Source organism: Hyaena hyaena, unplaced genomic scaffold (assembly GCF_003009895.1).
Source record: "Hyaena hyaena isolate Hyena2069 unplaced genomic scaffold, ASM300989v1 scaffold_15, whole genome shotgun sequence".
Classification (NCBI taxonomy): domain Eukaryota; kingdom Metazoa; phylum Chordata; class Mammalia; order Carnivora; family Hyaenidae; genus Hyaena; species Hyaena hyaena.
In genome coordinates, this window is record NW_024080647.1 from 1,724,243 (window position 1) to 1,750,264 (window position 26,022).

Genomic DNA, 26,022 nt, shown 5'->3' on the forward strand with positions numbered 1-26,022 from the left:
TCTTCCGCTCAGCTCATGAGCTCATGGTTGGCGAGTCTGAGGCCCACACAGGGTGCTGTGCTGACAGCTCAGAGCCCCTGGAACCAGCTTCAAATTCAGCGACTTCCCTCTTCTCCACCCCTCCCCCACTCGCACTCCATCAAAAATGAATGAACCTGAAAAAGTTTTTTGAAATAAATAATAAAACAAGGGCTGTACGCTTTGTAAATTTCCAAATTTCAAACGATGAAAATAAATCACTGTGCATTTCACAGAAGGCAAAACAAACAAACAAACAAACAAAAGAAACGAGAAAGAGAAGACGTAGGCCAAAATACGCAAACAAAGCCCAAACGTGAAAATGAGACCCCACGTGCCAGAATGAATACAAGTGTATCATCCCCTCCAACTGGGTTAATACAATTTAATTACCACGACGCATCTGTACTACTCTATGGAAGATGTAGCTCAGACCAAGCACTTGTAGCATCGGCAGCAATGGTGACGCACCCTCACCGGTTACACCCTGCCCCCTGCCTTTTGGTGCTGAGTGTCAGTCTCCAGATGGACATGGGCAGACACATCTAACAGAAGGGCCCAGGGAGGGCAGTGATGGCCTCCGAAAGCTGCACCTGGGGACAGGAGGCGCTGCCTGCCCATCTGGTGGGAGCAACCCCCAACAGTGAGTGAGGGGCAAACCTTCCTCCTGCGCGCTCTCCTTCTGGAGGTTCTGGGGCAGTGTAGAAGGAAAGTCATGCCAGCCAACCATGCCGCCTTGCCTGGCCCCACCGGCACGTCATCAGGAAAAATTCCTCCCAGACACCTGCCAACAATTTGGCACTTTTTCTGAAAGGTTCTGACTTTTTTTTTTTCCTGTGTCTTAATTAGCTTTTAAATTGGGAAGTTTGGAGATGGTATACCAAGGAAGATTGGTCTCATGCCATCTACATCAACTCTAAAATCCTATTATCTGTCATTTGTAACAGCAGACGCTTTTTATTTTTTTTATTTTTTGAGAAACGTATCTGTTAAATATCAGGTGCTCAGCTACATGCCAGCAGCACAATTAAGGAGGGAGGTCTGGCCCCTTGTCCCGGGCAGGCCCTCCTGGTCTGGTGAGGAGGGCCGGGCCAGGCAAACAAGTAAAGGGCCACCTTTAATACAAGGCGGGAGAGAATGAGCGCTAAATATAGGAACCAGGCGGCAAGAGCGGGGGAGTGAGCAATTAATGCTGACGGAGGAATGGGGAGGAGGCTTATGGCGAGTTTGCAGGGCCCCACGCTGCACCACAACAGTGAACTCTAAAGGGAAGAAACTACCCACACAGCCAAAGCTGTCAGCCTGCAGAGCCTGGCTCATCGGGGGCAGCTGAGCCACGCGGAGGGGAAGCTGTGTCCCTTGGCAAGGGTATGGGGACCGTCCAAATGAAATGGGTCACATCTTTTTTAAGTTTATTTATTTTGAAAGAGAGAGAGCGGGGGAGGGGCAGAGAGAGAAGGGAAGAGGGAAGAGAGGGAATCCCAAGCCAGCTCCATGCTGTCGGCGCTGGAAGTGGGGTGAAGTGGGTCACGTTGGGTCCAAGGGAAAGCAGTGGCCCAGGATGACGTGTCATCACACAGGAGACCCCAGCCCCGGGGGCAGGCTCTGATGTTAGCTATGGTAAAATGTTGCTAATGACCAGAGGGGTGAGTTGCGGGCATTTTCTCAGTCCCAAATTGCCCGGGGAGGAGTGGGGGTGGGGGGCACACTGGTTTTCAGCCCCAGGAAACCTGGATGGGTGGGTAGGTGGGTCTCAGCCAACAGCAAAGGGAAAACTAGCATTTACTGAGTAGCCTCTAGAGGTCAGGCACTACAGAACACTCCCATCTTTTTAACTCTACATACTCTGAGCACCTACTGAGTGCCAAACCCTACTTTACGCTTTGGAGATAGAGTGGTAAATAACATGAAAATCCTGGGGTACCTGGGTGACTCAGTCGGTTAAGCAGCTGACTTCAGCTCAGGTCGTGACCTCCGGTTGGTGAGTTCGAGCCTCACACGGGACTCTGTGCCCACAGCTCAGACACTGGAGCCTGCTTCACATCACGAGTCTCCCCCTCTCTCTGCCCCTCCCCCACTTGTGCGCGCATGTGCAGACATGAGCGCGCACGCTCTCTCAAAAATAAATAAACTTAAAAATAAAATGAAAATCCTGCTCTGCTTGCGCAAATAAACACTTGACATGATTTCAGTGATAAGTACCTATCACCAGTATTAAGTACTGAAAAGAAAAAGGGAAAGAAAGGAGGTACTATTGTCAAGAAGTAATCAGGAAAGGCCTCCTGGAGGAGGTGACATCAAGCAGAGACCTGAGTTAATGACAGAAAGAGCCTTAGGACATTTAGTGAGGCTCCCCCGGTCTAAAGATGGAGAAACCAAGCTCAGAGAGGGGCAGTGGCTTTCCCTAGATTACAAAGGTCCGAAGGCTTCTCTAGGGGAGGGGAATTCTTCCTGAGATTCTGGACTCAGGTGATGTGCTCAGAGGCAGCCCACCTTCAGACCCTCCAGTTACATATAGCTGTGGTCGCTGTGGGCTCGCGGACCCTGAGACCAACCCACCTGGTACCGAGTTAGCCCCTGAGCTCCTTCCCTACCCTCTTCTCTTTCTTCTCTCCATGCCCCTTCTTCTCTGTCTCCCCCACCTCTTTCTCCTTCTTGTTTTTACATTCGACTGCGAATAAACACTGATAAGTCCCTAAACATAAAGGTTCAGATTAATGCATAACTAGAGGCAGAACACCTGAGTGACCAGCACCCAAATGAAGAAATAGAATGTTGGGGCGCCTGGGTGGCTCGGTGGGTTGAACATCTGACTCCTGATTTGGGGTCAGGTCATGCTCTCCTGGTTTATGAGTTCGAGCTGACAGCACAGAGCCTGTCTGGAATTCTCTCTCTCTCTCTCTCTGCGCCCCCTCCCCAAAATAAATAAACTAAAAAAAAAAGAAGAAGAAGAAATGGAATGTTGCTTCCACCGCAGAAGACTTCATGTGTCCCTTTCATTTATACCAATCCCTGCCTTGCTTTTCGTACCATTTTACCATCTCTGTATGTGCCCCTACACACTATAGGTTGGCTTTCATAACTTTGAACTTCATATAAATGGTATAATTCTATATATGCCTTTTGTGCCTTGCTCCTTTCACTCGGCATCAAGTATACAAGATTCATCCCTGTCGCTGGGTGTACTGGTTTGCTAGGGCTGCTGTGACAAAGTACCAGAGACTGGCGCCTTAACGGGAACATAGTTCCTCACAGATCAGGAGGTTAGACGTCCAAGGTCAAGGCACCAGGAGGGGAGGGATGCTTCCATCTGTTCTAGGGCTCTTCCCTTGGTTTGTGATTGGCTATCCTCACACTGTCTCCCCCCATCCCCACCCCCTGCATGTATCTATATCTAAATTTCCTCTTTGTATAAGGACATCTTCATGTTGGCTTAGGAACCACCCATATGACTTCATTTTAATGTAATTACCTATGTGAAGACCCCGTCCCCAGCTGTGGTCACCCTCTGAAGCATGGGGGTTAGGACTTTCACATATGAATGGAGGAGGGATACACTTCAGCCGTGACACTGAAACTATAGTTCACTCATTTTCACAAGCATCTCGTTTTCAGTACTGCCTGGCGTCCCACTGCATGAGTGTCCCACCGTGTATTTTTCCATTCTCCTGTGGATTGTCCCTTGAGTTTTTTCCAGGTTGGGGCCATTACAAATAGTGCCACTTTGAGCATTCTTTTTTTTTTTTTTTTTTTTGGTGGAATTTGCTCCACGGGCACACGAGTGTCTATAGGGTTTATAACTAGAAATGGAACTGAGTCATTGGGGTCGGTTTCTCTTCCAAAGTGGCTGCACTGATTTCTCCTCACCCCAGCCACATCATCTCCCATCTTCCAGGCTCTACTTCCTTGGCAACACTTGGTGTTCCCAGACTTGCCAGTGGTAATCGAGAGGTAGTCAACTTTGCATTTCCCTGATGACTGATGGAGCTGAGTGCACTCTCACAGGGGATGTCTGATGCTCCCATTGTGTGAAGTGCCCGCTCGAGTCTTCTGCCGATTTTAAGTTATTTCTTCTAAATTTTTTAATCTCTTCACTTTCTCTGTTCATGGCAATTTTATTGTAAGGGCATCGTTAACACTTTCCTGCCACTGGATTTCGGTCCTTGCCATCCGATTCACTCTGCAAATTTGTAATGACTTGACCGTTGGAGCAGGGTGGGAGCTTCATCCTTCCTTCTCAGGAATCCCTGGGCTTCTCATGCAAGCATTCCAACTTTCCCCTCCAACTGCTCACCTCCACCTGAGGACAGAGCTTCGCCCCAGATAGCGAACCTAATCTTGCTACTTACAAAAAGTACATTTTTCGGTTAATTATAAACATGTGTTTGTTGAGCTAAGTTTCCCTCCATTAAAATTATTTTTGCTGGTAAGTAAATGATAATATATTTAAGTCTCTACAGTCAAATTTGTATTTTTCAAACAACCCATTGGATCAGTATTTTTACACGGATAAGAGTAATTGAGACAGGGTATCTTAAGTAGCCAAGAAATTGGTCCTTCCTATGACAAAAAGTATTCCTTACTCTTTATAAGAAGTTGTCATGTTTATGACCACCATACATAGGTATTATGTCAGGATACTCAGAAGGTAATGAATAGATATTCTTTTTGAATTGAAGTCGCCACAAATACAGAGAGCTTCCTATGTAAGTTAGGTAGGCTCCGATCTGTTCAAAGTAAGACTCTCAAGTCATGACCTCTACCCTTCTTGTGAAAAAGCCATTGGTTGTAAGTCACTGCCAGATAGCAGGTTCGTGTGTTTGGGTCCTGACCCACTATTAAAACAGGAAGCGGTGTACACGTGTGCCATGCACACACACATACATGCTCGTGAGGAAGCCGCGTGCGATGTAGGGGTGAACACTATGGATTCTGATTGTAAAGCCTTGGACTTGGATGATTCCCTTCATCTTTTGAGCCTCCGTTTCCTCATCTGAAAACGGTGGCTTACAACACACATGTATTGTGAGGATTACATGAGAAGAAACGCATTAAAAAATGCGCGGCATGACAGAAGCACTCATAAAACATTAAATAAGGTGGGTTTCTCTTTTGTGACAAGAGGCTAATTTGGGGCAAAGGAGAGTGATTTGCCCCTTCAGCAGGACACCTTGCTCCTGATTCAAGCCACTTGAGTCACCAATCCCCAGATGAGCCCCAGGGGAAGGGGCCGCTGAAGACAGGACACTGACGCCCTGACCTTGGATGGGTGCAGGGCCCCTCACTTCCCCAAGCCAACACCACTTGCATCAGCCAAGCCCAGAGGAGCTGGGTGTAAGCACAGATTCGGTTTCAGTTTTTATTTAAAGATCTTAATTTCTGGACACTTATTTTGGGGATTTCAGCGATGGCTTAAGCTCCTTTAAGACATTCCAAGTTGAAGCCTTTCCTTCACTTGGCTGCTAAAGTTTAATTCAGTCTAATTATTTCATATGGCACCGACTATAATAGTTTCATAATTTCTAGTATATTAAGCACTTAATATGTTGTGTCATTTGGAATCACATATTAAATTCAGCAAAGTACATTTTAATGAGAGTTAAGTGGTGTGAAAATATTAATACAACGTGATGGTTCATCTTGACGCTCCTATTTTGTAGGTCTGCTCCTGATGCACAAATGCCTCTCTCACCAGGTACGGGAAGGATTTAACTGCCTGAGGCTAGAAAGGATGTCTGGGGAGACCCATGTGCCCACCTTTTGCCACATAGCACTTTACAGTGGGATTTCCCATGGAGCCTCACAACCCTATAAAGCAAGTAGGGAAATGGTTATTTCCATCTTAGAGATGAGGAAACTGAGGTTCACTGCTGGCTCTCATAAATGTGGCCCTTCTTGGTTCAAAGCCATTGTGGTGTTTCCCTGGACCATAGCTGGCATTGGTGTGGTCAGGGTGGGGGTGAGTGCTATCTAGGCTCAGGGGAGGGCAGTGAGCATCTGTGGGGGGTGTCATTTCCCTCCCACCTTGCAACCCCACAGAGAATAACTGACAGAACCATCGAGAAGCTGGCAGACTTTCTACTTGGACTTGTGATTCTTTTTGCACCCTCTTTCAGAGTGCCCCTTCCATGCCCTAAACCTAAGCATTTTGTGCTCTTAGGCTGGCCTGGGATTGCCAGAGAAAACGGTCTTGGACTAAATCACAGTGAACTCTTCAGACAGCAACAGCTCAGACTAAGGAGGCTTCAAAGGCAGGCATTAAGGAAACAGAGAGAGAGATTTTAGAGCGAGCCTCACAGAAGCCTCAAACGGGGCTCGTTTATCCCATCGCGGTGCAAAAGTTGGCTCTTGGAGCCAGAAAGATCTGGGAGCAAATTCCAGTATCACTGATTAGCTCTGTCTCTTTCCTTCCCAGGCCTAGGTTTTCCCCATCAGTAAAAGTGCTTATCTCTGAGGCATGGAAGGGAAACGGAACATCAGAAGAAAGGGCAAGGATTCAGATTAAGCTCAGTGAAGAGGAGTGAGTGGGTCTAGGAGCCTGTGTGCTGTCTCTTCCCAGCGACATAACTGCCACCAGGACTTTCTGTGACTCACACCCAAAGCCTTGAAGCCCTCTGGGTGAAAACGGTCCTCATCACAGCCAAGAAAAGAAGGTGCAGATTTCCAGAGCAGCTAAGAAACAGTCCCTGTAGCAATTTAAAAAGAGGAGCTATTTTCACTCTTTAAAAAAGTGTGTTTCGGGGCACCTGGGTGGCTTAGTCGGTTAAGCGTCCGACTTTCGCTTAGGTCATGATCTCACGGTTCGTGGGTTCGAGCCCCGCGTCAGGCTCTGTGCTGACAGCTAGTTCAGAGCCTGGAGCCTGCTTCCGATTCTGTGTCTCCCTCTCTCTCAGACCCTCCCCACTCATGCTGTCTCTGTCTCTGTCTCTCTCTCTCTCTCTCAAAAATAAATAAAACATTAAAAAAATTTTTTAAAGTGTGTTTCACCCAGGCAGGTGCAAAATTAAGGAAAGAGGACCAAAATAAGACTAAGAGAGTGGTTATGCATCGAGTATTTTATACCTACCATGTACCTCCCACATGCCCAGGGCCTATTCTAAACACTTCGCAAGTAGCAGCTCATCTAATGTGCTCGGCTGTTCACGTCAAAACTGAAGTCAGTGACATGAAACAATGCTCAGCATCCCTCCTCATCAGGGAAATACAAATCAAAACCACACTGAGATACCACCTCATGATGGTCAGAGTGGCTAAAATGAGCAAATCAGAGGACTCTAGATGCTGGCGAGGATGTGGAGAAACGGGCACCCTCCTCCACTGTTGGTGGGAATGTAAACTGGTGCAGCCCCTCTGGAAAACAGTGTAGAGGTTCCTCAAAAAAAAAACACTAGAACTCCCCTATGACCCAGCAATAGCACTGCTAGGAATTTACCCAAGGGATACAGGAGTGCTGATGCACAGGGGCACATGTACCCCAATGTTCATAGCAGCACCTTCAACAATAGCCAAAACATGGAAAGAGCCTAAGTGTCCATCAATGGACGAATGGATCAAGAAGATGTGGTTTATCTATACCATGGAATACTCCATGGCAATGAGAAACAATGAAATCTGGCCATGTGCAGCAACATGGATGGACCTTGAGGGTGTTATGCTGAGCGAAATAAGTCAGGCAGAGAAGGACAGATACCATATGTTTGCACATATAGGAGGATTAGGAGGAGCTTAACGGAGGACTGTGGGGGAGAAGAAGGGGAAAAATAGTTGGGGAGAGGGAGGGAGGCAAACCATGAGAAACTCTTGAATGCCGAGAACAAACTGAGGGCTGATGGGGGGGAGGGGAAGGGGGGTGATGGGCATGGAGGAGGGCATTTGTGGGGGTGAGCAATGGGTGTTATATGGAAACCAACCTGACAATAAACTATTTAAAAAAACAAAACAAAAACTGAAGTCAGTGTTCAAACTGCCCTGCTGGGCACGTCCTACAGGTGGGGGAGAAAGCCAGATATTTTCAAAGTTCCAGGCACAAAAAAGAGATCAGGGGGAGGGTGAAAAAGTATGGCCTGGGCTATGCGCCCCCCCACCCCCACCCCGCCAAATCCAAGCTGGGGAAGGGGCAGGATCATAGGGCACCACGGAGGTCAGGCATCTGGGATGGATTAGAACTCCTCTAACCACAGCAGGGGCCAAGCCGGAAAAGCAAGGGCTGCAAGCTCAGAGGGGATTAAGGAAGCTTGGAAGGAGCAAGTCCCCTCCAGCCATAGCTGACCCTGCCTCAGGCCGCCCTCTGAGCTGTCGGCACACATCTTCTTCCACTCGCCCCTGCCCCCACCCCTGGTTTTCTTCACGGGGAGGCCAAGAAGGAAACTTGAAAAACCTCATTTACACTGGGTGATTAGGTGGGAGAGAATACTTCAAAAGAGAGCTTACAAAAACAAGGTTTAAGTCAGAGCATGTGCTGCTCAAAGGGATTTGTAGGACCTGGGGTGGGGGTCCTCTTTCGTGCCCCTCCTCCTTCCCCCCTTCCCAGCAGCCTTGCTCTGTGTCTGGGGCCTTAGGAGCTTCTGGGCCAGGCCTGTGAACTCGGCACATCCCTGCCCTACAATTCTGGGTAAAGCCTCTTGATGCCACCAATGCCATTCGACCCCAGGGTCCCGGGCAAAAAGGAGGCCATGGTTGCTTCTCCGTATCCACGCTTCTTCTACCCTCTGGCGGGGCTGATGGGAATCCCTGGCCCTTCTCCCTTCAAATGAATGACATATGGAAACACTCAATGTTCCCAGGCTGCAGGGGAAACACTATAGTTAGAGAATCCTGAGATCTCCTGTCTTCACTGACCTGTTTTCAATATGCAACAGCCCGTTTCTTCATTTAGCAACATTTCGTTAAAGTTGGCTCTGACCTCTCCCACTCAGAGTGGCAGGAAGCTCCACCTCAGACGGGATTGCGCGGACCACTCTGCATCTCATGAGGTTCTGCAGCCTAGGACATTCAGGGAAGACTGTCAGGACTCAGGCCACCTCGGGTCTCGGAGCGGAGGGGAGACACCAGCTCTGAGGGCCAGCAGGGGCCGGGGCTCCCACTGCAGCTCTGAGGCTGTGCAGTTTTCTCTGGCATCCACGTACCCCTCCCTGCTTTCAGTGCCGTCCCCTTGAGTCTCTCCTCACCGAGTCCCTCCAGACATCTGTCCTCCAGCTTCATGCCACATCCAATCCACCTTGTCCCCTCTCATCCCAGCCCTCCCCCTCCCTGCACGCTGGGCCTTCAGGGCTCAGAGGCAAGTGTTACATGGTTCAGCAGGTCTCAGACCCTAGTGCCCCCTGCGGACTGCTCCTGGGATGGTCTATGTCCCTAGAATGACCTGCATGCTCTACCTTTCTAAAATAGAAAACAGTGGGGTCCTTGGGTGGCTCAGTTGGTTAAGTGTCCAGCTTTGGCTCAGGTCATGGTCTCACGGTCCTTGGGTTCGATCCCTGCGTCGGGCTCTGTGCTGACAGCTCAGAGCCTGGAGCCTGCTTCAGAGTCTGTGTCTCCTCTGCTCGACCCTCCCGGGCTCACGCTGTCTCTCTCTCGCTCTCATAAATAAAGAAAAAACATTTTAAAAATTAAAAAAAGTAAACATTTTTAAAAAAATAAAATAAAATAGAAAACAAAAAGTTGAATTTTTACATGTTGCTATTTATAGTCTCAAAAAAAGTCCTTCAGTTACCCAGTTACAAAAAAAAATCACAGCATGTCAAAGCTGAAAGAGATGTTAAGGATCTTAGGGCTGTCTCCTCGCTTTGCAGAGAGGTGGCGGGAATTGGGCAAGGTCACAGAGACTGATGCAGGAAGAGATGGAAACTAGAACTCAGATCTCCCTCCTCTGTAACACAAAACTGCTCAGTAAGAAAGACAAACAGACAAAAACAAAAACAAAACCTCCAAATCAAACCAACCAGCCCCCCCCCCCCCAAGCTCCACCTCCGGCTCAAAATAACACATACTGGTGTAGCCAGAAACGGTGAACAACCTGGTCCATCTCCTGCTGGTTTTCGCAATAAGGCAGTTACGACCCATGAGATGTACCTGTCACCATGACAGGTGTGCGCATCAACTGTGACGAAAAGGCTCTTCTTCTAAATAAATGAATAAAAACGTGGATGCTAATTGAAGATTAGCATCATCTCCCATCAATGCTAATACGCTTTTTGGTTATTTGCAATTCCCTTTTGTAAATCTGAGGGAAACATCATTGCCCAAATTAGCTCTTTTCGCTCAATGAAGGCCATATTAGCATTCTGAGGTTTGTGTTTGCTTACTGCTTATTTAGAGAGAGGTCAGATGAGAAGCTGGGCGGCCTGCACCCGATTTCCATGTCGCTGAAGGCAGGTGGGGGGAAGGAACTCCAAAGTCCCCAGAGGCCAGGCCAGGTGCTCCCAGGCTGTGGTCTGAGTCAGGCTCACCGTGATGAGCCACAGCGCGACCGGGAGCACCGACCGACCACCTCCACAGTGGCCTCTCCCGCCTGAAGGTCTGGCCCAGATGGGTGACATTGACTCAGGGAGCTCCCAGGTCTTCCTCTGCCCGGCCCTGTCTGTTGGGCCCTCTCCGGGCTGCATCCATATCGAGTGACAATTCGAATGTGCCCTTCTCTCCTGCTCACCTTCATCCCCAGTCACTCTGTAAACCCCACGTTTGCTCGGCTCCCTTGCTGGAACCGAAGTCCACAGCAACACGCAGCCGCGGCGCTGACGTCACAGACGCTTGCTGTGTGGTGAGGGAACTAGCGCAGGAAGGAAAGTCTGGGCTGATAAGGCCTTGGGAGCCTTGTCCAAAACAAAAGGGGGGCCGTACTCCTGGCCCCAAATCTTTCCTCGCGCGAGTTCCAGTGTGAAGAGGAAAAGATCGGTTTCTGAAACCAGACTTGCCTCCAAATCCCAACTTCCTTCACGACTGGCCGGAAAATTTGGGCCTGGATTAACCAACTAGAGCTTGTTTCCTAACCTGCAAATTGAGGGGAAGGGCACGGGTCAGCTTAAGGGCCCGGCCCAGGGCTGGACCAAAGCGAGGCGACCTTTCTCGGTCTGCCACACCTCGAGTCACACTATGGAAAGCGCTGGCCGCAAGCGCACGCTCGGCGCCTCGCCCTTGGCTTCAAGCACCGACGCCGGGCCCGAGCACCCCAGGGGAAGCAGCGGGGCGCCAAGAGCCACTCGGCCGCGCGGCGACCCCGGGCCACTCTGCCCGGCCCCTTCCGGTGCGCGGCCGGCATTTCCAGCTCTCGCCGGGTCGCGGGTCCTGGCGCGGGGACGGCCCGACCGGCTTTCTGTGGGGCCATCGCGCGCATCACGGCCCCTCGTCCCCCCAAGATGCGCTGGCGCCGCTCACGCGTAGTTTCGGGGACACCGTGCTGCGCGGTTCTCGGTGGAGCCCCGCGGGCGACCCCTGGGGGCCCAGCCGGGACGGCCAGGAAGAGGCGCGCGACCGCGCGCACCACGTGACCGAGTGAGAGGCCCGCACCCTCCCGGGGCGCGCAGAGGTCGGGCGGGCCGAGGGCCAATTTCCCATGGTCCTTTAATTTGCATATACAACGTTGGAAGGTTAGAGAAATAGAGTTGATTTGGCTGTAATCACAAAGATACAATTATCGTGTGTACGAGATACACAAGGTCATAACGTCTTCAATATTTAGTTTTTTAAGAAGCGCAGTAAAGTCACCATAACTGTAAAAGTCTTTGGGTTCTCTGCTTTATATACTTTCCTCGGGAGCTTGCGAGTCGTGCTCGCTTCGGCAGCACATATACTAAAATTGGAACGATACAGAGAAGATTAGCATGGCCCCTGCGCAAGGATGACACGCAAATTCGTGAAGCGTTCCATATTTTGCACCTGAGTTTACCCCTCCATGAAGACACTTTTTCCTTATAGGTTCTATCTTTTGTTTCACACAAAGGAAACTGTAGTCCCAGGAGACGGAATAAGAGAAGGTAGGGCGTAGACAGATTTTTATCTTGGTCGTGCTTTCTATGTCTGGCCCCAGTCTTCGATCTTTTCCATCTCACCTCTGCTTCCCCTTGCACTATCCTGAGTCCCACGGTACCTTGCACGTCAAGAAACGGCCTTGCCAAAGTTGACCCACTTCAGGTCCAAAACAGAACAGGAACCGAGTGCTGTGACAGACAAGGTGGCTCTAATAGGAACGCGCAACAAGACTCACTTCTCAGGCTGCCTCTGAATCTTAAAAAAAATAATGCCCACTCCTAACTGAACATCTACCGTGTGCCAGGGGCTTCACCAATATCCTATTTTCGTTTCCTGCCTTGTGAGTCCCGTTGTCACCATTTTGCAGGAGTCCTCGAGAGGCAAAGCAACCTGGGCGTGATCACGTAACGGGTAAGTGGCTGTGGCAAAACCTTCAGAGGCACAGGCCCTGAAAAGATGGGCGCCCTGCCCCCGCGTAATGAATTCAAAACCACAGTCCTAATTAGTAAGATGGGAAGAAAAGTCCAATAAGTTTCAGATTTCCCGCGATGATTTATCAATGTTTTTTGGAGAAAAAAAAATTTCCAGGAGAGAAATGTGGGTGCAGACAGGAGCCCCCGAGGCGCCCTAGGCATCGGCGGGTCCTCTCCCGGCGGGCGCTCGGGGCTGCCGAGCAGCGTTCCATCAGGGATCCATTTCTGTTCCCTTCAGTGGACGTGAAATGATCCTTTCCAGGTAACAGCAGAGAATAGGGGTCTGTGGGACCTCTCACTGCACCTTCTCCTCGGCTCACAGCCTCCAGTGGATGGAGTTGGAGGGCAAGCTTTGGTTTTCTTTTCTTCCCCCAAACATGGCTCTTAGGAGGAACTTGGGCAAATGGCTGAGTAGTTTTCAATGTCTCCTGGGCATGTTTCAATGCCAAACAAGGAAAGGACCAATGTTGATGTGACTCTCTCTCCTTCCAAAGAAACTTGCCATTCCTCTTTGTATGACCCATTGTCTTGGAGCAGAAAAGAGGGAAGAGGCAAGTCTTAGTCCTGGAAAACCCAGACACCTGGCTGACTTTCCTAGCTCTGCACTGTTCTATGAAGTAAAACTTCTTTCTATTCCTGTTATAGATGAGGAAGTTGAGGCACAGAGAGATTCAACAACTTGCCCAATGTCACGTGACTAGTAAATGGCAGAGAAGGGCTTGAGGCCCAGGAAATCTGGCTAGAGAGCTTGTGCTCGTAACCAAACACTATGCCACCTTTGAAGGTAAACAGTGAGAGACAAAGCTGTTTAGAATCAACGGAAAGAGCATGCAGGTTCAGTTCTGCTTTTGTTGGTGTTCTGAATTCAAGGACAGGAGCCGTAGTTTTGCAAAGGATCTAGGCTATCCCTTAGATCCAGGTAGGTAGAATAGGTGTTGGGTGAACTGGACCCTCCTTGGGGCACAGCTGGAGAAGGAAGAAAGTTTTCCTAGGCCGACAATGTCTTACTAGACACCTGCCTCCTCCCTCCCCCCAATAATCCTATTAATGAAGGGTTGTCTGACCACTAACCTTGTGCTTAACTAATATCAGGCAAATGAGCCTGTCTCCCAATAGCTGTAATCCAGAAGCACTTAGAGACTCCTCCCCTGAGACATTTCCAGCATCCAGATAAACCGCAAAGTTGGAACCCCTTCATTTAGACATCTGTTGAGCTACTATGAGGCACTGGGCCCTGTGTGTTGGAGAATACAAGGAAAAGCAAGATGTGTGTGGCCCCTGCTGCCAGGCACTTACAGCCCTATGGGAAACACACACAACCAAGGATAACTCAGAGAGGGGTGTGCACTCTTAGCTTTAGGAACCAAGTGCCACAGGAATGCAGAGGTCAGTCCCAGGAATCCGGGGGTCTGCCGGCTGTTTTTTGCCAACAGGTTACCCAGATTTGCAGGATGAAAGGAGGTGGGGATTTCTCCCAGTGGTTGCAAAATCAAGCCCCCAGATGCTGACTGTCCACCAGGGGCTACAGTCTACTCAGTTGCTCCCCCTGGATTTGCTGGGATGGGTGAGACTGTCTAACCGCATCTCCTTATGAGTATTCGTGAGTTTCTCCGCTGATCAAAAGGTAATCTGAGGTCGAGTGGGTATGTTTATCTGGTTCTTTATCCTCAGACCCCGGACTCCAGAGCCGAACCTGCTGCGGGCACCTCCTGGAGTCAGGGGTGTGAAACCAAACACCTCAGAAGGAACACCCAGGATGAAGGTCTGTGCTCCGTAGCCCGCCGGCAATTCCCGAAACCCCACTTTTTCTCCCAAAGACAACGCTCCCGAGTCTCGGGCCTTCGGGCGCTGGCTGTAATGCCTAAAATGTGTCGCAAGGTGGCAACGTTGTGGCGAGAAATAGACTTTTTAAAAATCCTGGGTTTTTTTTACCAAAGCATATTTTCCCTATTAATGTTTCATTTAACTTAATTAGAATCTGGTAAACTAATTAAAGTAGCTACGAGACCCGCAATCAGCAATAATTCGTATAATTATTGATAATTACATCCATACCAATCGTTTGGTTATTAACATTTGGGGGAGAACAAACCACTTCTGAAGGGTCGAGGAACCCAAGAGGGTTGTTTTTGCGACAAAGCTTTCTGGGTCGGATCCGCCCACACCTCCAGTCTGCAGAGATTCCGGTCCAGATGGGGCGCCCTTTCGCGGGAGCCCCCCGCTGCCTATGGCTTTTTTCCCCCTCCACTTTGGGGAATTCGTTAAGGGAAGGTGAAAAGGAATATTTGCTAGGCTCCTCTGCCCGGGACGCGGCCACGGAACGTCCTGCCTGGGCAGCCACTGCAATTCCCGTTGTACAGAGCAGCCAGTGCTGCTTGCAAAGGAGCGGTCACGTCAAGGGGGTGAAGCCTCGTGCTGTCCCCCACACCTGCACTGTTCGGCGCGTCCCAGCACCGCTCGGCCCTGGACGCAGTCACTTACTCGCTTCCTCTCCCGGCCTCAGTTTCACCGTTGGCCCAGTGGAGAACCGAGAGGGTTGGTGCCACCCATAGGAAACGTTCCCGCTGCCTGGAGGGTCCGTGCTGGGGGATCGCGCATCCCGAGGCGACTTGGTCCCTCGACGACACATCACAGTTTAGCCACTGCTCTCATTGCCATTATCTCTCTCGTGTCCGCTCTTGTGTCTAGCCCTCCGAACGTCCCGGGACTGGGGGGGGGGGAGGGGGCTGTGAGCCCTAGCGCAGGGGGCCCCGGGGACCGGCTTGCGGCCTCGGCAGTGCGCCCGGGGGCTCCTCCCCCGCGCTGTTTCCTGGCGGCGGGCGGCGGGCTCCCTGCTCGCCCGCTCGCCCTGGGCCCTCCAGACCACCTGCCGCCAAACTTCCCGACTGGCGCAGCCCAGGGCTCCCCGGCCCGAGGGGCTAGCCCGGCGGGCGGGGGATCGCAGGAGCCTTCTGAGACGCCGGGCATGTCGGAGGGCGAGGCCGGCGGGGCGACGGACCCGGGGACCCCGCGGCCCTGCGCCCCGCTTCCCTCCCAGAGCGCTTCCCCGCGCTCGGGGGGCGGGGGGGTGAGAGGCCTGAATATTATTTTACGCGGGCCAAAACGGAGGCCTAGAAGAATGAAGGGAGTGACATAGAACCCTTGGTCCTCAGCCGAGGTGGTGAGGCTGGAAGTCAGGGCTGAATGATCCTCAGGAAGGTGCGATTTCCCTCTCCAAGCACACTCATCTCCTCCTCCAAAAAGTGCGCTGCAGCCTTTATCTGTAGCCTAACCAGCAGGTGCGCTGTGGAAACCGAGGCCCACAGGAGGCCTGCGGCGAGGTGAGGACTCATCAACAGCCGCCAGGAGGCAACCCACCTCGGTCACACGCACCCTGACCTCCCCCCCCCCCCCCCCCCCCCCCCCCCCCCCCCCCGCCATCTCCCAGGTGAGACCACCTGACTCCAGCTCAGGCGGGCGTCACCCGGCTCCTTGGGCTCCTCCATGTCCGCACAGCCTCTCGGACCGAAATGGACAGAACATTAAAAACTGCCGTGGCTCCCTCCGTTAGGGTAGCGGAGGGGCAGGCAGGAGGACATCTGGGTACTGCCAGGCTTGCCCAGACGACGTCCATGCTAGGTACCTCGCCCCCGCCCCTCCCCAGCGCTCCGGGGCCAGGCCTGCGGCGTCCGCGCCTCCTGGCAGTTCTGAGTGAACCTGGGCTTCCCGGCAGGGGCCGGGCAAAGTCTCCGGAAACTGTCTCGTCTCTGACCGCACGGGAGATGACTTCCCCGTTGGGGCAGGTGTGGAAGCGAGCGCCGGTAAACCCTGGGCCCTTGCGGGAGCTCCCGGGAAGAGTCTGAGACCCTGGCACCCAGGAGCCTGCCTTAGTGCTCTCACCTCTGGTCGAAAGGCTCAAGGGAGGGTCCCAAACGTGGGGAGAAGGTGGCCTGGGGGTCAACCTGGGTGTATCTGAAGGACTGGTAGAGAGGTGGGCGAGCTCGCTGCTGCCCACCTGAGCGGTGCGATTCTCAGCCCCGGCGCCCCAGAACTTGGGCCGCCGCGGTCTTCAAGCCCCACCTGTTGCCCCACCCCTCAGCCCGCCTCCTCCCACCCTTCCCGCCTCCCTACTCCCACCTCCACAGCCCCAGGAAGTAACAGCTTTCTCTCTCTCTCTCTTTTTTTGTTTATTAAAAACAAAACAAAAGTCACGGATACAGGGTGGTCTTCCCAAACAGGCTCAAGGTGGTCTCCATCTCGTGAGTCGGTTGTGGCCCTTTTTAAAGTGCTGTTACATCAAGAGGTTACAAGAAAAAAAAAATAGACAAAAAAAACCCAAAGGGGAATGCCAAATGGGACTGGAAGCAGGTCCAGGAGAAGGAAGCAAAATAACTTACAGCATAAATAAAACCGAACCCAATACTGAACCAAGAGAGACTCACAGTACATTTATATCCATTGCACATAGCCACTTTGTCATTAGGAACAAGTTTCAGAAGTGGACGGGGGGGGGGGGGGGGGGGGGGGGGGGGGGGGGGGGGGGGGGGGGGGGGGGGGGGGGGGGGGGGGGGGGGGGGGGGGGGGGGGGGGGGGAAGTGGGGGGGGGGGGGGGGGGAGCGCGGGGCCAGCGCCAGAGAAGTTGCTACATTGTGTACACAATTGGGGGTCCGAGGCTGTATGGGGTGGGGGAGGCCCCCTTTCCCCTTTCTTACCCCCTTCGGTCCATTTAACCCCATGAGGTCCGATGCCCTGGAGTTCAACCGTGGGGCCGGGTGGTATTTACACTTGGAAACGGAGAAGGGGCCCTGGGCCGAGGCGCCCGGGAGGAGGGCTGGCGGACGGGAGGCTGTATTTACATCGGTCTTGTCCGAATGGCTTGTTCCTCGCTCTCGGCCGCCGCGGCCTTGGGTATTTACAAGAAGAGAGCAGCATGGCTTGAGGGCGCTGGGCGCGGCCTGGCCGGCCCTAGGGCAACAGCGGGGGCTTGAAGGAGCAGTTGCCAGTGCAATGGCGGGGCGTCAGCATCTTGCAGGAGAAGTGGTGCAGGGCGTCGTGGGCTTCTGGAGAGACAGTCGGGCGGGCCAAGTTGGGCACCTCTCCTGCCTAGGCTCCCCGGGGAGGCCTACCCGCTTGGTGCACTCGCCTCCTCCCCTGCCCCCAGGGTCTCACCCACCCTCTTGCAGCTCTGGGGTTCTCAAGTGGGCGGATCAGGAAAAGGTGCGAGGGTAGGAGTGAGAACTTCGGGAGTTTAGAACCACTGCTCGGGTTCGTAGCCCCATTATGCAGAAGAGGAAACTGAGGCACAGAAAGAGGGATGTCAATCTGCCCACGGCCAGACTTGGATCCCATGGAAGATTTTCCAATGCCCAGGGTTCAAGGGGCTCTTTCTCCCTATTCTATCGTTCTATAATTATTTCTCCATTAAAAAAAAAATCCCACTTCCCTCTCTCAGGTAGACCTGGCCTTTCCCTCTCACTAGCCCAGCAAATTACTCTTTCATTCATTCACTCCATTCATTCATCCATCATTCATCCATCCATCATTCATTCATTCATCCATCTATCATTCATTCATTCATTCATTCACTGCCACAGCCAGAGCCTGGCAACCCGCCTATCTTTGTTCTCCAGCTTCCGCCTTCCGCACCTTTTAATTTCTGCTGGATGGCATAGCGCGCCTTCCGCTCTTGGTCGAGTTCGTTACACAGAGTGTCTGGAAGACATGGAGAGGAGCCGGTGAGGAAATGAGACCACCCTCCAGCCGGCGGGGTCACAGTCTGGGCCTCACCCTCTCCCCAAGCGCTCAGCCCCCTCGAAGAAACAAATCCGGGGGACCGAGGGAGGGAGCATCCGTACTCCAAACTGCAGCCTGGCGGAGGGAGGAAATGGCCTGGGATGGCGCTTAAAGGCAGACGGATCTAACCAAAATTAAAGCAAACTTAGGCATTACTTCCCAGGTAATTTTACGCCTCGATTTTTAATTTAGAAACCATGGAAATTGCCGCGATAAGAAGTTCAATCACTCCATGTAATGATGCCTGCAAGCCGTTTGCTGGGCTCGCTTGCCATTCTGAGGCTAATCAGAGTATACAAAGGATATTAAATAAAAAAATAATTGTTAAATTACCTTCAATTTAAATCCAAATGACTGAGCCAACATTGCGGCTCCTGCCAGACGAGCGGCAGTTACGGCCCGTGCGCGCGCTCACCTGACTCCCGTCTTACCTCTGACAATTTGCAGCTGTTGTACCATTTCTTCTCGATAAGCCAATTCCCTCTTCATTTGATCCTGAAAATTATCTGTGCAAATTGATTAAGTGAGAGCTGTTAGGCGCAGCCCCCTCCCTCGGCCCCATTTCCCCACTCCCCTCCCCCACCCCCACCCCCACCCCCACCCCTTCGGTCTGTGGCCTAGCGGGAAACCCTGGAAAAGCAGGGTTCCGAGGCTCAGGCAGGGCGCGCAGCCGCAGCTGCCAGTCCTGGGGTCCCGGGGCGCGCGGGAAGAAAGCTCTAGCGCTGAGGTGGGGTGAGGTGGGCCAGGAGGGGGTGGGGGGTACCTTTGAGACTCTGAAATTCTCGCTCCAGCTTCTTGCGGAGCTCCATTTGCTCCAGGAGCAGTTTTTGCAATTCGTCTGCGAAGGGCCGGGAGTGTGAGGTAATGGAGGGTGTGCGGGACTCAGCACCCCCCCCCCCGAGATCTTGCAGGTCCCTCCCTGAGAGGGGAGTGGGGGAGGGGAGACCCTCCGCACTGGTCTCCCCATTTGCTTCCAAAGAACCCGGGCGAGGAAAAGGGGCTAGGAGATAGGTTGCCCAGGAGAATTAAAATCAGGATTTGGGGTTCTAGGCCCTGACTCCAGGCGTAACCAGCTTTAAGTTGTTCCAAACTCCCTAGCCTTAGAAGCTGGCCCAGGACTTGATTTACCCCTCCAAATGACACACCCCATTCCTCCTTTCAATATTACAGCGCTGGGTGAATCTCGTCAAACACTTGGCCCCCTGCCCTGGAAAAATACATATTTTCACAATAATCTGTTCACAATTCAGGGGGTCCCAGGACCCCCAAATCCATACTAGGAGCCCGCATATAAATCACCAATGATTTTGAAAATAATTGCATATCCTGTGAAATTTGTAACCAGGAAGAGTGGAAGACCACCAATACCCCTCCCCACCCCGCCCGCCGTTCCTGCACCAGTTTCCAAGATCATTTCTGGACTGGTTGAGGGCAGGGTGGTGGATAGCAGGTGAGTGTGGAAAGCACTGTTAGCGCCCTCAGCACCAGCTACGGAGGAAGGGCAGGGGCTGCCCTGACCATGGAGCTATTGGTATCAAGATCCTCCCCATGGGGAGGCTCTCTGAGAAATCCCAGGTGCTGAGGAAACACACACACACACACACACACACACACACACACACACACACACACACACGAGACAGTGTCCCTCATTTCCTCCCAAAAATGGGAGGTAGAGGAGCAAAGTGGGGTTAGAGGCTCCTGTCCTCTGTGCCTCGAGCCACACTCACCCCCTTGCAGACAGAGCAGCTACCCTAGGACCCCATTCCCAAAACATGCTCCCTCCCCACCCCATTTAGGGGGCTTTGGGGTGGGGGCACCACACATTAATTCCAGGAAAAAATTAACCTCTCAGACTCCTAAAATAAATGCCTCTTTGCAATCTTGCTTTTCAGAAAAAGTCCTGTTTTCCAGTGAGGTTGGGAGACCCAGATTGCCCTGACTGTCACATGCATCAAGTTCTCAGAATCATTACTCATTTCTCTTTTTTGCTGGGTTCTTCAGACAGGCCCGCCTCAGGAACCCAAACTTCTAATGAACCTCTAGGGGTTTGGTTCACTCGCCCCACCTCCGCCCCTCCCCATACCTCTGTGCCAGGATAATGGGTCCAGAGGATTATCCTTTGCACTCAGTGAAAACGGATTCCCCAAGAGCCCTGTCTTCCCACGCACTCCCTTACAAGAAGGGTTCATCTCCCCCAACCACAGTGTACCCCCATTTCACAGATTTAACCTCACCTCTGGCCAGGTTCTCGATATCTTTCTCCACTAGCTGAGTTCCTGTGACGTCCAAGGTGAGCCCATCTTCACCTGGGATACAAGGGCGGGTAAAAGGGATTCTATCCTGGGAGAGGCCTTGGGAGGGGGTGGGGGAGCTTTCCCGAACTGTGTTAAGTCAGGGAGCTACTACAATCAGTTACAGGCATGCAGTATTACCTACCTTCCAAGCTATCATTTTAGAGTGACCCACTGAAGGAGAGTGGACCCGGGGAATGTAGGCTATCTTAGAACAGGAAGTATACCCTTTGACCTGCTTCATGTGGGTGACGGTGTCTCTCATTTCCTTTTAGTACACCCCCTTCCCTTTCCCTGGAAGAGCCCCAAACCCACTAAGGAGGAAAGCCCTGGCCTGCACCTCGCGCGCTGTTTAAATAGGTCTCTGCCAGCCGCACAAGGGGACCAGCAGCCGCTTACGCTTGATCGAAAGCCTTCCTCAAAAGCCAAGCCCAAGCCCGTGGAAACCTAGGAGACCTGGGCCCCAGCTTCCGGGTGGGGTTGGTGCGTGAGGGTCCTAGGGCTCACCTCGGTCTGTATTTGCGGGACTTGGCTGGGAGATACTCCTTTGGTCTGGATAGGATTTCCTCGTTTCCAAATCGTCGGCGGTCGAGTGATTGTCTTCCTTATCTGGTTCTTAAAGGCAATAAACCGAGTTTCAAGGAGAAGCAAAGCAACCGTGACCCCGATACGGCCAGAGCTGCCACGGTCGGGGCGCCCGAGCCCTAATTAAAAGCGTTGTGGCCGCCGCTGGTTCCCGGCTGTGCGCCTGGGCTTGCACCCCGAGGCTTTGGGCCGGGCACCCCCTCCCCCGCGCGCGGTCTGCTCATCCCGCGCTCCACGCCCCCTCCCTAGCCCCTCGGAAAAGAACAAGACGAGCAGCCGAGCCCACCAGGGACGAGCGACCTACATCGCGCGCAGATACTGGGGCACCGCGAGCGCGCGCGGCCGCCGGGTCCGCCTGCGCGGCTCCCGCCGAGAACGCGGCCCAGGCGGCGACCCGCACGGGGTGGCGGCGGGGGAGACTTCCTTTCGGGCTCAGCCTGCCCGGATTTCCGAGGCCCTCAGCCCCTCCTCTTCGAGCCATAGGGGCCCGGCGCACTTGCAGGTGTCTCCCCCCAACCCCCACCCCCACCCCCACCTCCCGGTTGGGCAGCAGCCACCGCGGGCTCTTCGGAGGTATCCAAGCGCGCAGCCCAGCTCCCACACCCTCTGCCCTGCCCTGACCTGACCACAGAGGACCTCGGGGCCTCAAACGCTTGCTGAATAAATGAGAGGACTTGAAAGAGGTGCCAGGCGTGGTTTTAAAAAGGATTTAAGCCAGTGTATGTGGTGTATGTGAGCGCGTGTTGTGTGGTGGACAGGGCAGTTTGTTAAGTGACCAAACGATGGAAGTTGTTGGGAGTCCTCGCTTAGCTTCGTCTCCCTCTTTCTCTCGCTCTCTTTGCTTCTCTTTTTCTCCCCTCGTCTTCGCAGCAGCCCCCACCTCCCAGCCCTGGCCCTGCGCCCGCGGTCCCCGCGTCACATTGGCCAGCGACCTCGGCGGGGGGCTGGGGGCGTTACCGTGGGCCTCGGGGGTGCAGAGGTAGGAGGCCGCGGGCCCCAGCGCCGCCGCCGCGCTCTTCACGTGCTCGTCCCGCTCTGGCGCGTACACCTGCGGCGGCCGAAAACGACAGGCGGTTAGGGGGGCGCTTGTAGCGGCTCAGGGTCGCCCAGCCCTGGCCGCGGCCGAGAGCGAGCGCCGAGAGGGAGGCGGAGGTCGGCCAACCCGTGGGACCTGGGAGCCCCGGGGCGGCTGTGACGCACGCGGGGCGGCCTGGCGCCCTCGGAGGCCACAGCGCCGTTCTGGTTTCAGGGTAATTATTCGCGCCCTCGAGACATTTATCAGAAAGACAAAGAGGCTCTCAAGCCAAGGGCTGTCCAAAGCCTCCCCCCACCCTTCGCCCACCTCCTTTTCGGCACCTTCCCGCCAGCCCGCGCCCAGGCCCCGCATAAATGACGCCTTTTGCATCCAGCTAATGATTCGTGCTTTAATAGACCCAATGGAATTGTACAGGTGTGTGCACCCACTTTCAAATGGCGAACGACTTCGGCTTAGTTGCACAGCTCCGACCGGAACCCGGGGCCCAGACAACCTGAGAGCCCCTCTCCCGCCCCGCAAGCCATCTCGACAGCTGCTACCAAATGAACCCCGCGGTTCCCCAGGCCAGAGTTCAAAGAGACACAGAAAACTACAAGTTAGGTAGAGGAAGATTCCAGAACCCCGACTGCTGGGTCCCGGCTTGAGGGAGAGGCGGTCCTCTCCTCTCCTGACCGGCCCTTCGTCCCCGGACTCTGCTCTCCATCTGGGCGGGTGAGCCACGGGCCGGGGCTCGCAGGCGCGTTTCTCTGTTCGGGTCCCTTTCTCTGCTCCGCGTTCTTTCCCCAGATCCCTTCTATTTCACTGTGTTCCTGAGGTCCCTGCCTGTCTCTGCGCCCCCACCCCCCAACGAAAACTCAGCACACTGGCTTCTCAGGCCTGTCCTCCCCCCCCCCCCCCACCACCGGATTTTCCGAAACCCTCACTGGGCGGGGCGGGGCGGGGAGTCCCAACAAGTTCAATACTAGCTACCGAAGCTGGGCCTACCCAGAGCAGCTGGGGCCTGCGGCTCGCCCGCCCGCTCAGAACACGATTCCCGTCCCTAACTTGGCCAGTGCCTGCCCCACATCCCGGAGGTGCCGAGGGGTAAGCGGGGAGGCGCCACCAGCGAGGCGGGCGCGGGGCTCACCTTGGCCGGCGCGGGGCCCCCCAGCGGCCCGCAAGGCTCTCGCAGCTCATAGCCGCCGCTCGGCGGGCTCCTCTCAGGTCTCCGCACCGCGTCGTCGGCCGCCAGGTCCCCAAATGTTGACCGGCTGGCTGCGGGCAGCCCCGGGCGGCGCCGGGGACGCGGGCTGCCGCCATCGGCGGAGTCTGTGGGACCGTCGGCGCCCGAAGAGGTGGCAGACGGGGGCCCTACGGGCGGGTCGGCGTCCGGGCCGCCTCCCGCGCTGGGCGCACTGGGTGCTCCGGGATCGGCCTCCTCCGGAGCGCCCTCATCGTCGGGGAAGCGGTTGGACTCCACGTCCACCTCTGGCTCGTCAGCAGTGTCCACGTCGGGCGAGGCGGAGTGGTAGCTGGAGCTGCCCTCGCTCAGAAAGTCTGGGCTCACGTAACCGCCGCCAGACCCTGCTCCCGGCCCGGGCCCACGAGCCGGCCCGGCGCCATATGCGTCGCGGGCGCTACCGTAGAGCTTGGCGATGCTCTCGGCGTCCTTGACCACCGGTCGGAAGGCCGACACGTAGGAGCCTTTGCGTGCGGGCGGAGGAGGCGGGGGCAGCGGGGCCAGGGGCGGCGGCAGCGCCTCGTCCGCGCCGTCATCGTCCAGCGGCCCGCGGGACAGCGCGCTCGGGCAGCGCTCCTCTGCGCCCAGGCCGCCCTCCTTGGCCGGCTCGGCACCGTCCAGGGACTCTGGGCCGCCGCCGGCCGCCGCCGCCGCCGCCGCGGCCGCCGCCGCTACAGCGGCCGCCACGGCCTTGGCTTGGCTCTGCGCGGCCGGATAGGGCGGCACCGGGAGGCTGCCTGCCGCCGGCCAGAACATGGGAAACGTCGGGTACACAGTGGCTGCGGCGGCCGCCGCAGCCACGGCCGCTGCGTCCTTGGCTGCCCCAGAGGGCTGGTGACCCCAGAACATGGAGCCGCCACCCGGGCCAGGGCCTGCTCCCGGGGGCAAGTGGCCGGATCCCGGCCCGCCCGCACCTCCGCCAGTGCCCGCGCCCGCGCCGCTCCCGGTGCCTGGGCCACCCTTGGGTTCGCCCGTCCCTAGCACAGGGTCGTCCTTTTTGGGGCAGAGGCCGAAGGCGGTGGGGAAGCCATAGGGATGAGGGAAAAGCGGCGGGGGCAGTTTCTGCAAGAGGCCGAAGCCCTTGCTGGGCACGGGGATCACTGGGTAGCTTCGTACACCGGCGCCGCCACCAGGCCCTCCAGGGCCCGCCGGGCCGCCGGCTCCCGCCGCTAGACCAAGTCCCCGCTGCGGATGCGGAGGAGGCGGCCCAGGAGGCCCGGTGGCCTCGTCTTCGCCGCAACGCAGGCTTTTGTGGGGCGGCGGGCCTGGGGCCATTTCTGCGCCACACCCAGGGCCGCCCCCGCCGCCAGCACCACCCTTCCCCTGCCCACCCGACCCGCCATTAGCGCCGCCGCCGCCGCCGCCTTGCAGCGAGAAAGTCCGCTTGCGCGTGCCGCCATTGAACATGGCCTTGACGTCCTCCCACGCGTGGCTCAGTTCATCTGTGGCCGACTTGTCACTGAGTTTGAGGTGACGGCGCCACGAGTTGAAGTTAGCGGCGTCGGGCTGCGTATACTTGGCGTCGGGGGTGCGGTGCGAGTGAAAGATGAACTTGTTAGGCGAGAAGTACATGCTGCAGTAGCCGCACTTGATGCACTTGGCACGCGAGCTGTTGTAACGCGCGGGGATGAAGCTGCCACGCGAGCCCCACGCGCACTCGTGCACCACATCGAAGGCGAAGTTCTCGGGCAGCTTGGGTGGCTTGTGCTCGCCCAGGAACGACTTGCACAGGCGTTCGGCCTCGCGCTTAGTGATCATCCCGCAGCGGCGCGAGGAGATCGGCATGGCCCCGGCCCGACGCAGGATCTCCAGTTGCACCGGCGTGCACTGCACGCACGTGATGCCCAGGGCCACACGGCGGTTGTGGATCTCATTGTAGCTGTAGTTCTTGAGGAGGGTGTTGGAGATCTGCGCCAGGCACAGGCGCTCCTGGCCGTCGATGACCAGAGACACGATAGGCACCCCGTACAGCGACGTCTCGCCCACCTGGTTGGGTTTGAGAGCGCTGGAGCCTGAGTAGGGTTGCAGCTCCTGCTTCGAATTGGGTGAGGAGCTGCCCTCGCGCCCCGGCCCCAGCTGAGTGGTGAGAGCCTCCATGCCGCCGCTCCTGCGAAACAGAGAAAGTAGAGAGCAGATGAGCCATTTTCAGCGCCCCCGCGGCTCGGCCCGCCCAGCTGGGCGCGCCGAGGTGGGCGCGTGGGGAAACTTGGCCACGGGGAGTCCAAGCTCATTCGCCCCCTGGACGGGAGCCTTTTGTTATTCAGACGAGTGCTGGCTCCACAACAAAAGCCTCTGGGGTCTGGGGGAGAAGAAGGGGTAATTGAGACCTCAGGATTGCCCCGGCAGCTTGGAACCCAATTCTGTTTTCGGATTGTTCAAGAAGTGGGGCCCAGAGACGGAGGGTGACTTGCCCAAGGCCACACAGCAAAGCCATTGCCTAACCCAGGGTTCCCAACGTCCAGATCCGTGCGCCTTTGGCTACCCCTCGAAGCCTGCCCTACCCGCCAGGGTCCTGAAGCCCGGACTTAGGGGACAGGCTGCCCCTCTGCTCAGTCGCGCATGCACGCCGGCGGGCGGGGGAGACGCAGGGAGGGGTAAGGACGGGGGGAGGGGCGGTCACTGCCCCTCTCCAGACAGCAGGGGGCGGGGGGGGCAAGGAGA

General features: G+C 55.1%; 1 protein-coding gene, 1 long non-coding RNA gene and 1 other non-coding gene across 4 annotated transcripts; 1 reads left to right on the plus strand and 2 right to left on the minus strand.

The window, feature by feature from the left end:
* Nucleotides 1-9,722: 9,722 nt before the first annotated feature.
* LOC120221265 lies at nt 9,723-10,720 on the minus strand. 2 transcript variants are annotated; one of them, XR_005525770.1, is made up of 3 exons: nt 10,664-10,720; nt 10,005-10,136; nt 9,723-9,883 (listed from the first exon to the last, which is right to left on the minus strand). It is a non-coding gene; the product is annotated as an uncharacterized LOC120221265 (long non-coding RNA). The 2 variants fall into 2 exon arrangements; XR_005525771.1 differs by having other exon boundaries at nt 10,320-10,705.
* A 1,059-nt stretch (nt 10,721-11,779) lies between these two features.
* Nucleotides 11,780-11,886, plus strand: LOC120222516. Its single transcript, XR_005526067.1, has one exon. It is a non-coding gene; the product is annotated as a U6 spliceosomal RNA (small nuclear RNA).
* A 5,155-nt stretch (nt 11,887-17,041) lies between these two features.
* SKOR1 (SKI family transcriptional corepressor 1) lies at nt 17,042-25,795 on the minus strand. The gene is made up of 9 exons (XM_039219628.1): nt 25,689-25,795; nt 23,269-25,468; nt 22,064-22,154; nt 21,029-21,136; nt 20,465-20,536; nt 18,991-19,065; nt 18,659-18,733; nt 18,081-18,146; nt 17,042-17,494 (listed from the first exon to the last, which is right to left on the minus strand). Exons 1-9 carry the CDS (start codon nt 25,793-25,795, stop codon nt 17,400-17,402), a joined length of 2,889 nt encoding a protein of 962 aa, XP_039075559.1. The 3' UTR covers nt 17,042-17,399.
* Nucleotides 25,796-26,022: the final 227 nt, after the last annotated feature.

What these genes read in the sequence shown, in the direction of transcription:
- SKOR1 (XM_039219628.1), bottom strand. Translation starts at nt 25,795, where the DNA reads ATGGCTTTGCTGTGTGGCCTTGGGCAAGTCACCCTCCGTCTCTGGGCC. An exon ending in GCTGCCGGGGCAATCCTGAG is followed by an intron (nt 25,469 to 25,688) that starts GTCTCAATTACC and finishes TCTGTTTCGCAG; the next exon opens with GAGCGGCGGCATGGAGGCTC. An exon ending in GGGGCCCCGCGCCGGCCAAG is followed by an intron (nt 22,155 to 23,268) that starts GTGAGCCCCGCG and finishes CGGCCGCCGCAG; the next exon opens with GTGTACGCGCCAGAGCGGGA.